At 40.6% G+C, this 14,365-nt stretch overlaps 1 protein-coding gene across 14 annotated transcripts in view; it reads right to left on the reverse strand.

The window, feature by feature from the left end:
* Washc2c (WASH complex subunit 2C) overlaps nt 1–14,365 on the reverse strand; it is a 55,559-nt gene that overhangs the window by 29,940 nt on the left and 11,254 nt on the right. For 9 of the 14 annotated variants that reach the window (XM_087904393.1, XM_087904391.1, XM_087904395.1 and 6 more), the window contains 11 exons: nt 12,099–12,192; nt 11,246–11,307; nt 9,863–9,910; nt 8,883–8,990; nt 7,731–7,812; nt 6,564–6,623; nt 5,687–5,802; nt 5,196–5,256; nt 3,719–3,778; nt 2,755–2,940; nt 204–331 (listed from right to left, as the gene is read on the reverse strand). In XM_087904393.1, the coding sequence (XP_087760519.1) occupies nt 204–331; nt 2,755–2,940; nt 3,719–3,778; nt 5,196–5,256; nt 5,687–5,802; nt 6,564–6,623; nt 7,731–7,812; nt 8,883–8,990; nt 9,863–9,910; nt 11,246–11,307; nt 12,099–12,192 (1,005 nt within the window). The remainder of the gene's footprint in view (nt 1–203; nt 332–2,754; nt 2,941–3,718; nt 3,779–5,195; nt 5,257–5,686; nt 5,803–6,563; nt 6,624–7,730; nt 7,813–8,882; nt 8,991–9,862; nt 9,911–11,245; nt 11,308–12,098; nt 12,193–14,365) is intronic. The other 5 variants (XM_087904389.1, XM_087904388.1, XM_087904387.1 and 2 more) reach the window with 5 other exon arrangements.

Below are 14,365 nucleotides of genomic sequence, written 5' to 3' on the forward strand. Positions count from 1 at the left end.
AGTGTTCCCCTCAAGGATGGACTACGACCTGTAAGCCAAATAACCCTCTTCTTCCCTAAGCTGCTTTAGTCGGTGTTTATCACAGCAACAGAAAGCAAACTAGAGCAAGAAACATGAGTGAGAACTCTACATCCCTTTGAGATCCAGATAAACCACTATTGTAATATGCCCAGGCCAGTACCCCACGATCTGCTCCTACTCACCGCTTTATCTGCCCGTGTTGTGTTTTCATCTGTGTGACTCACAGAAGTCTCTGGCAAAGCCGCTGCTTTTTCTCTGAATAGATCTCCTTCTTCATCATCAAAGATAAGGGCAGTAGATTTGGTTTTGTCTTTTTTTTTTTTTGAAAAAAAAAAAGGGAGCCACAGCAAAAATTACATCAACATCAAAATTCTACTGCAAAATTCAGACAAAAAAAAAAAAACCTCTCCCAAAGTAAATATGAAAGGCATCTTGTTTCTTGATTATTTACAGAGAAATACAAAGTAAATGAAGCCATGCTCTTTCTCCTTTTCCCTGCAATTCCAAGAACTAACCAGGGAGGACTAGGTGCCAGTTTATCTCTGCCACTGAGCTACTCTCCCTAGGTCCATCTCCCTGGTACTCGAAGCACAACAGACACTGACCGTCTGAACAACACCCTTATCCAAACAGAAGCAGTCTATGCTGAGTGCACCTAAGATGGGACTAAAGAGTAGAGATCACTTTAAAGGGCCAAAAAGTGAATAGTTCTGGGAAGAAAACGAGAACACTGACTCCTGTTCTTACCAAAAACCAAACTATACAGCAATAGATCAAAGCAAACGCTGGAATTCCCCTCCTCCACACCTGCCCAGCCACACAAGAGACAGAATAGTTTGGTTTATGTGCTTCTAAATCTCCCACTACTTCATGTATTAATGTCAGCTATACATAAGACTAAATTTTAAATAATCTGAACAAACTGTCCTACCATTTGTGATTTTCATTTAATGTACAGAATAAATATTCACAAGTGAAAAAGTAAATAACTCATTGTTTTTCTTTATGAGATCCATTTATTTATTTACTTAAGTGTTTGTGTGTGTATGCTCATATATAGGAGATATTTATTTACTAATTTATGTGTTTACATATGCTCATGTATGGGATATATTTATGTGTTTGCATGTGTGTATGCTCATATATGGGGAAATATTTGCATGTGTGTATGCTCAAGTATAGGAGATATTTACTTATTCATTTATGTATCTGCATGTATGTATGCTCATTTATGGGACTATTTATGTGCTTGTGTGTGGGTATGCTCATGTATGGGGAAATTTATTTATGTGTTTATGTGTGGGTATGCTCATGTATTGGGGTGGGTATGTGTATCTGTGCATGTACATGGAGGTCAGAAGGTATCAGGTGTCCTAACACTACCTATTCCTTTGAGGCAGGGTCTTTTCCTGATCTTGGGGCTTGTGTTTTGTCTACCCAGCTGGAAGCTTACAAACCCCAGTGATCCTATCTCTGTCCCTGTCGAGCTGCAGTTACAGGCATGCACTTGATTTCAGGCTTGTTACATGGGTGCTGGGATCAGAACTCTGGTCCCCAGGACTTTGTAGTGAGTACTCATAACTTCTGGGCCACCTCTCCAGCCCCTCATTCTTTTCAGCAATTCTGCAAAGATCCGCTAAACAGAAAGACCACAGCTTTCCTGACTAAGAAAACCCTGAGTGGTTCCCTACTTCTTGTTCCCTGAGCACAGTCATGTATCAGTAAGGCATGCGTTCAGAGGTTTGTAGAAATGTCTGCTAAGACGTCGAGAGGCCTTCAAGGCTGAAGGAGGCACTTCTACATTCGTTTATCACCATTTACTTGTCCACTGAGCTCGCTGCATATTTCTCCAGTTTTCTATCAGCATCATGTTCTAACACATTCTGGTTTCATCTTTTCCTGACACCATCTTCTCCTTTGTCCAACCATTGAGCCTGTGTGCACCTCAGGATCTACCCTTCTCTTCTAGAACACCACCTGATGAATGTAAGTATTGTCCCTCAAACGTGAACTCAGAGCTGGGGCTATAATTGAGACAGTGTTAGAAATGTGGGTCCTTGGGTTCCCCCCACCCAGAACCACTCAGCCTTAGGGAGGAGACACATCTGCATACTGAAAACCAAAGTGCTTATAGGAAAGACAGACCGGGGAGAGCACTGAGCAAATAATAGACCAGAAATGCTACAGGGGACAAGGCCAGGGATAAACCAAGCTATCTGGCAGAGAAGAGAAGGTGGGAATTAAGCAACCAGCATTGCAATGTTCTGCTTGTGTAATTACCCAGAGCTGCTAGGAGGAAGAATGACTGAATTTCTGTCTATAATTTGAAAGGCAGAAGCAGAAACTTTGAGAATAGAATACAGGAGAAGAAATTCAGCTCCTTATAAAGAAGTTAACCACAAAAATCAGTTTCCATTGCAGAAAGATTTGGCCTGTTAGGAATCCCCAAGGTTGTGGCGTGATTTAAGCAGTGCTCAGCTAGACAGTCAGGAACTGCAAGAGACACTGAATGTGAAGAGCCCTGTCCCTCTAAGTGCAGTGTTCCTTTTTGTTTTTTGTTTTTTTGTTTTCAAAAGGGTTTCTCTTTATAGCCCTGGCTGTCCTGGCCTTGCACTCAGAGATCTGCTTGCCTCTGCCTCATGGTGGAGTACTGGGATTAAAGGTTTGCGCCACCACTGCCCCACAAGTTCAATATTCTTCTCTTAGTTCCCAGAATTAGTCTGAAAGTGATACCAGTCTTGGAAGGTTTGCTACGAGATGGCACAAAGAAGTTGTTATCATCATCGTCGTCATTGTCATCATCATCAAACAGGCCAGAGGGAGTTGGCAGATGTGGGCTCTTCCCTGGAGTGGGCTGCTCATGCTTCTGGAACTCCTTCAGTGATGGGGCAGAGGTGGACCCAGATCCATCAGTATACCCTGTGGATGGAAAGACAATCAGAGCTCTGAGCCGGTGTGAGCCTCCTGACTACAGAACCACTCGTGAGTTAGGTTCATCCACAAAACGCACTTAGAAAATGAAGTAATTTTTGTGTTAGTGTTGGAGAACTAAACCACAATGCAAGACTGCCTGGCCACTCCCCCCGGCCCAATCTCCCTCCTTCTTCCTTCTTTTCCTCTCTCCTTTCCTTCACACCTGCAGCCCTCTGCAGAACTGGAGAGGAAACTAAGCCCAGGCACATACTAAACAAGTGCTCTACAGCTCCACCACCTCCCCAGCCCCAACACCTCCGAATTCAGATAGGATGTGAGCTCATATCATCATAATAAGCTCCAGTTATAATCATTACAATGCCTTCTAGGACTCCTGGGTACCTCCTAATTCCTATCCGGTCCTTATAAAAAGGTGACAAGATGGAATTTATACAGTTCTTAAAAAGAGTGCTGGGGAGATGGCTCAGCAGCTAAGTGCTTATTCTGGAAACATGAGGTCCTCAGTTTAAATGCCCAGAACTCAAAAAACAAGCAAGGTGTGGTTGGTACCTGTGCCTGTAATCCCAGTGTGGCACAGGGGTTGGGAGGTTCTCAGGGACTTACTGGCCACCAGCCTAGACCATGTTCAATGTGAGACCCTACTCAAGGGAATAACAGAAAGCCCGAGAGCAGGACATCTGTCATCTTCCCTCAACACACACAGGCAGCCACTTCTCACATCACAGGTGTACACAATACACACACAAGAAATAAACCCTGTTACCTAAAAATACAGAAACAGCACCTGCTGGGATTTTCTTTCCAGGTTTGGGGGATGAAGATTCTATAATAAGGAAGAAAGGTCAATCATTTAACCAGAGTTGTTGAGCATGGTAGGACATACCTATAAACACAAGACTTGAGCAGCTGAGGCAGGAGGACAGTCTTGTATCAGAGCTACATGGTAAGCAGCAGACCAACCAGGACTACATAGCAAAACTATCTCAGAAATACAAAGAGCTCACCCCTTCTCTTGAACATATGCAACATGGCAAAAACCTAAACAGGTTTTTTTAAAAAGGACAATTGTTCCTAAACAAGCCATTTAAAAATTATTGAGTTCTTTTTCATTTTTATTGACACCAGCAGCTTTTTCCTTAGGACTAACATAGTCTAAACTGTGCCACCAAAGGAAGATGCATGAAGGTCACATGGCAAAGTCTTTTAAAATAAGTCTAATGCTACCCCTTCCAGCTTGGAGATATGAACTAGTGAAAAGCAACAGCAAAAGCCATGTGAGACGGTAGTGAGGAAAATAAAAGAAGCAAGTTAAACAAGAAAAATAAGTAAACCCACATAACAGTAAGACAAGGATGGCCACAACAAAGAATAATCCATAGGGGCTGTCATTTAAAATAACCAATTCAAATACCTAAGGGACTCCCTCAAATCTAATGGAATAAAAACTGCAGTTCTTAAAAAAAATACTTTGGGCTTTTAAAAAATTCCTATAGGTGATTCTGCTGGATGCTACCTTAAGGAAATATTGATGACCAACTGATACACTCAACACAAGCAATTTTCCCTTGAATTAAATGTAATTATAGTAAAGCTAGCCTCATCAAAGCCAGCAAACACTATTTTACTTTCTTATCAATCTCTAAAAGGCCAATGTGTGATGTGAGTCTGAAGACGGTACTGTTGTCTGTTCCTAAGACAGAGATTGGCCAAGGTAAACTGTCTTCAACTGTTTCAAGGCAAACACAACTTTCAGCTTAACAAAAATAAAACTTTGGGCACTTAGTCTCCCAGCAGAAAGAGCTTTAGAGCATGCTTGCTGGCACTTTTTTACAACTTGATAGAAGCTAGAGATGCCTAGAAATAACAATTCTACAGAGAAACTACCACCATTAGAGTGGCCTATAGGGAAGTCTGTGGAGCACTTTCTTGATTAATGATGAATGTGGAGGGTCCAGCCCACTGTGGGCAGTGCCACCCATAGCTGGATGGTCCAGAGAGAGATTGAAAACCATACATACGAGCCTGGAAAGCAAGCCAGGAAGCAGCACCTCTCCATGACTTCTGCTTCAGTTCCTACCTTCCATGAGTTCCTGCCCTGACTTCCCTTCAAGATGGACTTTAAGCTGGAAGATGAACTAAACCATTCCTCTCTAAGCTGCTTTTGGTCACAGCATTTATCACAGCAATAGAAAGCAAGCTAGGACAGCATGCAAGGAAAGAGCAGTCATTCCCAAACCTACCATCACTAACAGGGGCTTGTGCTTGTCGATCCCAGGAGGCTTCCCTGAAGAGGTCACTCTGCTTGTGGTAAGGCATGGGATAATTTAAAATACAGAAATAAAAAAGACTGAACTTAGATTTCTGAAAAGAATTATATACTTTGAAACTATGTGTTTACTGTCCTGACAAAGAAACTGTCACAAAGTTCAGACTAGAGCAAAATGAACTTAATTTGGGCCTGTCAGGAGTCAAATAAAAGATGGAAGAGGATAACATATCAGTAACTCAAGTAAATTATCACTATCGATACTCTCACAGCCTCTCCTCACATCAAAATTATCAGGACATCAGGATATGTAATATTTCTCACTCTGTGGTTCTGACTTCAATGTCCCCCCAAAATAAAAGGAGTAACTAATAGGAAGCTACTTTCCTCAAATAAAAACATGAATTTCTTTCTTATACATACAGGGACACAGATCAAAGAGTTTAGTACATTCGCCCACCTCACCTCATCTTCGTCATCAAAAAGTCCCTGTCCTTCCCTGAAGAGACCACCTCTAGAGCCAAATGGTGAGAAGTCTTCATCAGTCAACTTGGGGGGTGGAAACAAGATGTCCTCTTCATCTGTCAGAAAGCAATGTTGCACAGGGAGTGTTAAAAAGGATGTGAGAGGTGGGGCCACACTGCCTGTTATCCCAGCACACAGAAGCTAAGATAAAAGGAAACCAAGTTCAAGGACAGCCTGGGTAAGCACAGTGGAAATGAAGTTAGCTTGGGCTACATAGGAATTCCAAACTAGCTTGGGTTATCTAGCAAGACTATGCTTCAAAAATACAAGGATGAGGGGGTAAAAAGGGATTTGAGATCCAAATTCTTAGGGTTGCCTCTATACCACATACAGTGTTGACAAGGACTCTAAGGAGGCCATACTTCACAAGGAGTATTTGACATTCTCAAGGGAGCACTATCTGGAGACAACAGCGATTCTTTAGGCTTAGAATGGCTTACTGTGAAGCAAGGGTATAGCTCAATAGCCACAAGCAAAGATTTAGAGAAAAGCAAAACAATCCTATAGATGAAGACAATGGCAAGGGAACACAATAAATGTCACTACTTAATATGGAAGGGCCATATACAATCTTTACTGAAAATTTTAGCAACCCATAATTACTACACATCTAACAATAATCTAGAAAGACAGGCAATAGCTACTTTAGCGATTCCAATACTCACAAGCATTACTCCACACTCGCCTTTCTTCCATGCTAACACCCTAGAGCATGTTTTCAGATGGTTTAAGAAAGTGGATAGAGGCACAACTTATTTGTCAGTGCTTGATCCTGAGAATTTTGTATTATATGAAGGCTCCTAAGTGAAGGGCTTACCATCTGTAGGTGTTCTCCTTTCCTTCTTCTCCTTCATTGTCTTCTGAGCTTTTCCATCTGCTAAGCACAAGATCTATGAGACTCTCATAGCTTTGACAATACACAGAATTCTTATTAAACAGGTACTGATTCTCTGCTCGAGTCTGCATCCTCATGACACAGGCCAAGAGCAGGACCCTCAAGTTCATATCTCAGCTCCATCAGAGCTCTTACTCAAGGTAGTGTCCCTAGAAGGCAGAAGACTTTCAGGTCATGTACATACCAGGACTATGTATGATAAAGAAAAAAGTTTATTCTGTTAAGTAACTAGAATGCACTGGAAAGTGCATTTTTATTAGACAAAATTACGAGTTACTGTTAAGCCATGAATTCACAGTCTGCTGTCAAGTTTTATGCATGTAAGACTTTACATAGACAGACACATGTACTGGGAAAGGAATAGGATACCAAAAACATCTAATTATTAAGCAGAACTTAAGAGCTATTAACATAACTTAAAGCAATGAGTTTCAACCTGTGGATCACCACCCCTATAGGGGTCAAATGACCGTTTCACAGGGGTCACCATAGAAACACAGATATTTACCAGTAGCAAAATTACAGTTATGAAGTAGTAACAAAAATAATTTTATAGTTGTGTGTCACAACTTGAGGAACTATATTAAAGGGCTGCAGATCAGGAAGGTTGAGAACCACTGACTTAAAGGGTCAAAGTGCTTACCACCAAGCCTGACAACCAGACCCACAAGGCAAAAGGAGGGAGGAGAAAACCAACTCTGCATAAAACATGAAGGCATGCACTCAGCCTCCACCCTGGTTAAACGAATAAAATGTGAAACAACAACAAAAAGGAGGCCAAGAAAACAACGGCAAAAGACCAAGAACTAAAATGCAAGCCTAACATTAGTGAACCCCATATTTGGGTATGGTGGCTTCTGTCTATGATCCCAGCACTCAAAGAAAGCGGCAGGAAGATCAGGAGTTTAAGACCACCCTTGCCTGCATTGCATATTTGAGGCCATCATGAAATATATGAAACTCTGTCTCCAAAAAAGAAAAAGAAAGACAAATACAGAGAGACAGACAGAGAACACATGTGCAAGTGCACATAAGCAGACTATGAAAGCCTCCAACCAAGTACCCCATTAAGCTGCCTTCAGAACTCACCTATCTGTTCCTCTTTCAGCTGATTTGAGATATCGCCTTTGATCCGAGCTGCCAGCTCATCAGCAAAAGATGTAGGTCTTTTCTACAGGCAAGAAGAAAAAAAAACACTATTTTCTAACAAATTAGTACAGTTTACTTCTAGATACCTAACAAAATTTCATCAATAGTCATAAAATAATCAAACTACAAACAAAATGAGGCTTTTTTTCTTTTTTAAGGTTTATGTTACTTTTACTTATGTGTGTGAATACATGTGCAAAAACAGGACTTTATCAATGAATTTAAACACATGGAGCTAAGCTAAGCAACAGAATCTACAAAATAGCCCTTTAAAAGGAGAGACTCCTTTCTTTAGTTTTTAAAATACTTAAAAAAATCTTGGTAAGAAAACCAACACAAATGAATGGAGGAGATGGAAAAGTATCTGATCCTGAATTTCTGAAGCTGAATATACCCCAGTGAGCTGACTTACAAAACTCCTTAGCATTAGGAGAAAGCAGCACTCATAAAGCAATTGGAGACACAGAGATATTTTCTGCTATTTATTAAACTATAAATGAAGGAACAAGAGAAACAGATGGTGTTCACTGCTCTTGCAAAGGACCTAAAGTTGGTTCTCAGGACCTTTGTCAGTGTAACTCCAGTTCCAAGAAATCAAAAACCTCTTCTGGTCTCCCCAGGAATCCACACACATGTGCAAATACAGTTACATGGATACATCAAAAACACATTTAAAAAATAAAACAAATTTTTTAGAGGAAAAAAAATCCAATTACAGATATGGGAGCTGTAGATATAGCTCAGTCAGTACAATGATTTCTGCACAAGCGTGAGAATCAGAGTTCAGATCCTCAGCACTGGAAGTGGTAATGTGTGCCTGTAATCCTGAGCTGGGGAAACAAAGACAGGAGTACCCCCTGGGGCTTGTTAGCCAGCTAATTCATCTGAATTGGTAAGCCACAGGTTCAGTGAGAGACCCTGACTCTAAATAAGGGGGACAGTAAGCGAAAAAGTCGTCCACCATTTACTTCTGGCTACACACAAATCACAGGTGTGATGTAAGATGAGACGACTACAAATATAAATGGCGAAATTAAGGAGCAAAGTGTAAACACCACCTTTAAGACCTCGTCAAGGGATAACTATACTTACAGACTTGGCATTTCCCTCAGTGTCCTCAATATCATCCCCCTCCTTCTCAGAGTCAGCAAAAAGGTCACCATCATCATCCTCTTCTTCATCACTCATCTGTGTGTTATGCTGAGAATGTAAAGCAGAATCACAAGATGCAAGTCACAAAACTAAAAAGGAGACACTGCCGATTTCTAACCTTTCCCCTTATGAAAAAGGTAACCACACTAGGAACACATATTCCACACAACTTATTTGTTAGAAACTAGCCAGGTGGTGGTGGCACATCCCTTTAATCCAAACAGGTAGAGGAGGGTGGATCTCTGTAAGTTCAAGGACAGCCTGGTATACAGAGTGAGTTCTAGGACATCCAAGCCTACATAGAAAAACCTATCTCAGAAAGGAAGGAAGGAAGGAAGGAAGGAAGGAAGGAAGGAAGGAAGGAAGGAAGGAAGGAAGGAAGGAAGGAAGGATGGATTAGAGGATTGATTTACTTTTTTGTTGGCTTTTGGTTTTTCAAGACAGGGTTTCTCTGTGTAGTGTCCTGGCTGACCTAAAACCTGCTCTGTAGATCAGGCTGGCCTCAAACTCAGAGATTTGCCTGCCTTTACTCTTTAAAATAAGAATTCAGGATCAAAAATACCAAAGCAAAGTACGATAATTTTGAAAATATTCATTATCAGGGGAATGTAAATTAGTCCTAACAAGGTCAGGAAGTGATAATTAAAAGGAGCTATTAAAAAGGAGTAAAATTTGGAAAAGGTAATACCCAAAGGAGTGGCAAGCCTATGACATACTTAAGAGAAAACTAGCAGTGACATGAAAAGTCCTCACTGCAGCATCCAAATCTCATTTAGAAGATTGGAGTACAAACATGGTACAGAGCCTGCCGATCCCACCTGAGAGCATAGGTTCAAGTCCTAGTGCTAAGGAAGTTTAATATACGTGTTATACTTCAGTTAAAGCTTTAAAATGAACTCATTTCAATACGTGACCTTTACCTGGTTTTGATCGTTGTCACTACGGCTGGCAAAATCTTCATCTGATTCCTGTGGGTAAAAATGTTTTGCTGTTAATACAGAAAAGATCATGTCAGTCTCTGAGGTAAGCTGACTGTGTGAAGAAGAGGAAAAGCTGCTATACTCATAGACTCAGCCAGCGTAAGTAGCAGACAAGATGAATGACTGGCAATACTGCAAGAGTTAACTAGCTGCCATAATTTTTATGTTTCATTTAAAAAGTTCTAATGACTCATTTATATCATTTGTATTTCACAATTCTAACCTTCTGATTTAAGAAAGATCATTTAATGAAATCAGAAGGTTGGTTTGGGCTGCTTTACATTTTGGACTACAATCTCTGCGTTCCCTCTAGTAGGATAACTACTTCATTAAGCTCAAGAATTGAACATCAGTGTTTACTACGCTGATTTGATAAAGAGATACACTGACAGCTAAAAGCAAAGGACTCAACGGATAATACTCTACAGCAAAGTAGCAGACAAGCTTATTTCTATGGCTAGGATTTCCATTTGCAGGGCTGGAGAAGAAATGCAGGAAAAGGGGTGGGTGAGAGAACAATTAAGAAATGAAATCGGGTATACAAAATGGTTTCCTTTCAGAATCTCATACTCATTGTCTGAAGGAACAACTCAGAGCCCCAGACTCTTATAAATTTACTCTGTGGACCTTAAGACACTAGATGCTTTGATTAGAAGACTTTAAAAAAGTATTCAAGGGCTTCAGAGGTGGCTCAGCGGTAAAGACAGTATGCTGCTCTTGCAAGGGACTAGAGTTTGGTTCTCAGCACCTATATCAGGCAGCTCACAATTGCCTGTAACTCCAGGTCCAGGGGATCTGACATCCTCTTCTGGTCTCCACAGGCATCTGCACATACACACACTCAAATGTGTGTGCACGTGTGTGTGTGTGCACACGCACACACACAAATAATGACTATAATGATGATGATGATGATCAATCTTTTAAAGTTGTTTCATACACACTAGTAATAACAATAATAAAATTTTTTAAAAAGTTGTTCATTGCAGATTTTCTTTTTCTAGGATTATTCAAGAAGGACACATCCCAAAACTAAGTTTCAGGCAGAGACTATAGCACAGTGTCTAAGCTGTTCTCTCCACAAAATATAATGGAGCGTGAAAGAAAGGAGGGCAGGTGGGTAATGGTAAGAGATCAAAGCAGTTTCCCTTACTTCTCTCTGTACAAATTACAAAAAGAAATTTCAACCCTAAGAAAACACTTCACCTTCTGACCCTTCAGTTTTAGGAAGTATTCACTAATTCTGAAGCACGTTACATGCCCAGCCTGCTCCACACATCCTAAGATTCCTGTTGCCGTGACCTGGTTATACCATGTCCTCACCTCCTCTTCTTTCTCTTCTTCGCTGTCCACAATACTTCCCCGGCCGCTGCCTACAGAGCCTTCTGTCGGGAAGAAGTATAAACATCAACACCAAGTCACCAGAAAATCCCTGTAGCTCCTTCTCAAAGATGCCAGGCACAGCAGCTTCAGAGACTTAGATGAAGCTGCTGCCACTTAATGGAATGAAATCATCTTTGTTAATGATACAATTTTAAAGTACTTCCCATGCATTAAAAAAATTCATAACTTAGCCTTGATCTACATGAATGTCAAGGTTACAAAACAGCGAAGAAATCATATCAGACTAAAAGTTGACTAGTGATAACAGGTAAAGGCAATTGCCACCAGTCCTGACGACTGGAGTTTGTCTCTGGAATTCACATGACAGAACAGAGGACTGACTCCCCTAAGTTGTCCACACACACATACATACAGAAACTGAATAAACAAAAAAATTAAATGAAATTAAAATAAAAGGTGACTAGAGCAACTTAACAACTAAATGCTTTAAGTCTTAGACCAGAGAAGGTGACAGAAATGGAACAAGAGACAAAATGTGAATATAACCAAAGATTGAGTAACAGCAAAATTTCTTGAAATTGACCACTTTAGAGTGTGGTTATGTTAAGAAAATGTCCTTGTTCTTAGGAAATATGTAGAAAACATTAGGGTAATGGAGGGTCAGAAAAATTATGATATACAGAGAATGAAAGCACCAAGTAAAGCATTAGCTGGCAAGCCTGAGAGAGGGTCTACTGCTCTCTCCACTGCTCTTGTAAGTAATATAAAGTTTAAATTATTTTAACACAAAACATACATTAAACATGACAAAAATATTGGTGAGAAAGGGTACCTTCACTGGACAGCTCTCCAAGCCCTACATCTTCCTGTTCCATGAAGAGCTTTGACCCAATGAGATAGGGTAAAGGGCGGTCAATGTAGAGATCCTTCAAGGAAGGAAAGGGCACAGCCATTAAACACATGGGTTGAAAATAAAGGCAAGCGCTTTACTAAACATTCTCTTGCATCTGACTATCTCAAACAAGCTAAGGTAATAAATAAAAGTAGAAAATAAGAAACATGGCAAGGTTAAACATTTGATTTTTAAAACATTAAGTCCTAGGTAAAGATAGCAAGGCAAAGCTGACTTCCTCCCCAAATACCTCAGCAATAATGACACTAGCAATGCCTGTGAAAGGTTTATAGCAGTAACCAAATCAAGGAATATACCTCCCAATAAAATGTTCCAGAGGAGGCCTAAGGATGGAAATCCAGAAGCCTGAAAGCCATGATAACACCTACTCCTCTTACTTTAACGAAAGCAAACAAACAGAAAGTCCAGTAATGGTGGGCCTCCCTTTGTAAACATACAACATTTACACACCAAAATTACCTTCTGAAAAGACAGCAATACTGCAAGTTCTAGGCCAGCCAAGACTACAAAGTGTGACTCTATCTTTAAAATTCTTTAATTCTTTGGCTGATCAATACCGCTTAAATATTAACATACATATAAAAACACATACTTATTTTGAGAATCATTGATAATAGCCCAAAATTTGGAGAGAAACAAGGAAATATCCCAAATGTTATCAGATGCTAAGAAAATAGTAGACAAATCCAGACTGAATGAAGCAGAGGGAACAAGACAAAGTACAATGGGAACTAGGAGGGATTTAAGCCTTCAGCAGAGCAAAAAGAAGGCTGGCTAGGTATCCATAAAGCAAAGGAAGTATGAGACAATGGTACTAACCAAATTATCTACAGTTAGCATAGCAAAGTAAGTAGTTCAAAGACTGAGGAGGATCTCTGTTTGGGAGAAAACAGTAGCTTAAGAAACAGAGGAATAAATATTGTCACCCCTAGTCCCAGCTGACGACACGATAGAATCTACAAAGTTACATTGATACAGTAAAGCCAGGCGACAAAGCAACAGAAGCAATGAAGGAATCCACAGCACCCACCCGCAACATAAAGTTAAGTCAAACTTCAGAGTCAAGAAAGCATTCCACCTACGAAAGGCTGGCTGTCCCTCTGAGACATTAAGACGAGGCCATAGCCTCACTCCTGGAGATCAGGAATAATTCTTACACTTCATGGCATTAACTTCCCTAGACCCACTGCTAAATTCTAAGAGGAAGCTTGTACAAGAAGTTCCTGGTGGCTTTACCTGTAACACTCCAAGCAATGAACAATTCAAATGACTTTCTGAAGTCTTCCTAAGCACAGAATGTCTGCTCCTCGGGAGCTTCCCTATTCATCTAGCCCCAAACCAAAGACTAGGAACAACAGGGAAAGAGGTTGGTCAATGGGGACAAAACTTCAGGTGGCCCAAACATGAGCTAAACAAGAATGACACCAACACCGACGAACGTGCCAAACTGCACCGGGAAAAGCCCCCAAGGCCTGAACTTCACACAAAGAACTGCAAGAAACTGAGAAAAGCTGGGAGGGAGAGCTGGTAGTCCTCCCCAGGGAAGAGCACGCCATTTGGTTGTCCAATGCCAAATGATCATCCCTGAAAACATACATACAAGTAATAATATATAGAATCAACAGGTTATAAATAGGTATATATTAACAATAAAAACAGGGGCTGGAGAAATGGCTCAGTGGTTAAAAGCACTGATAGCTCTTCCAGAGGTTCTGAGTTCCATTCTCAGTCACCACATGGTGGCTCACAACCATCTATAATGGGATTGGATGCCCTCTTCTGGCATGCAGACATACATGCAGACAGAGCACTGAAACATTAAAAATATATATACACATAGCTGGGCAGTGGTGGCTCATGCCTTTAATTCCAGCACTCAACACTCAGAAGGCAGAGGCAGGTGGATCTCTGTGAGTTCAAGGCTAGCCTGGTCTACAAGAGCTAGTTCCAGGCAGGCTCCAAAGCTATAGAGAAAACCTGTCTCAAAAAACAAAACACAACAACAACAAATACACACACACAAATAAATAGTTAAAACAATGAAAATAGAGACCATGAATTTTAAGGAAAGAGAAGTATAAGGTGGAAAAGAAAAAGAGAAACATTGTAATTAAATTACAATCTCAAACAGAACAAAAAAAACCCTTCAGTTAGAGGAAATATGATCAAGAGACAACAATACAACA

This window comes from Myodes glareolus, chromosome 3, assembly GCF_982192425.1.
Source record: "Myodes glareolus chromosome 3, mMyoGla1.1, whole genome shotgun sequence".
NCBI classification, from domain to species: Eukaryota; Metazoa; Chordata; class Mammalia; order Rodentia; family Cricetidae; genus Myodes; species Myodes glareolus.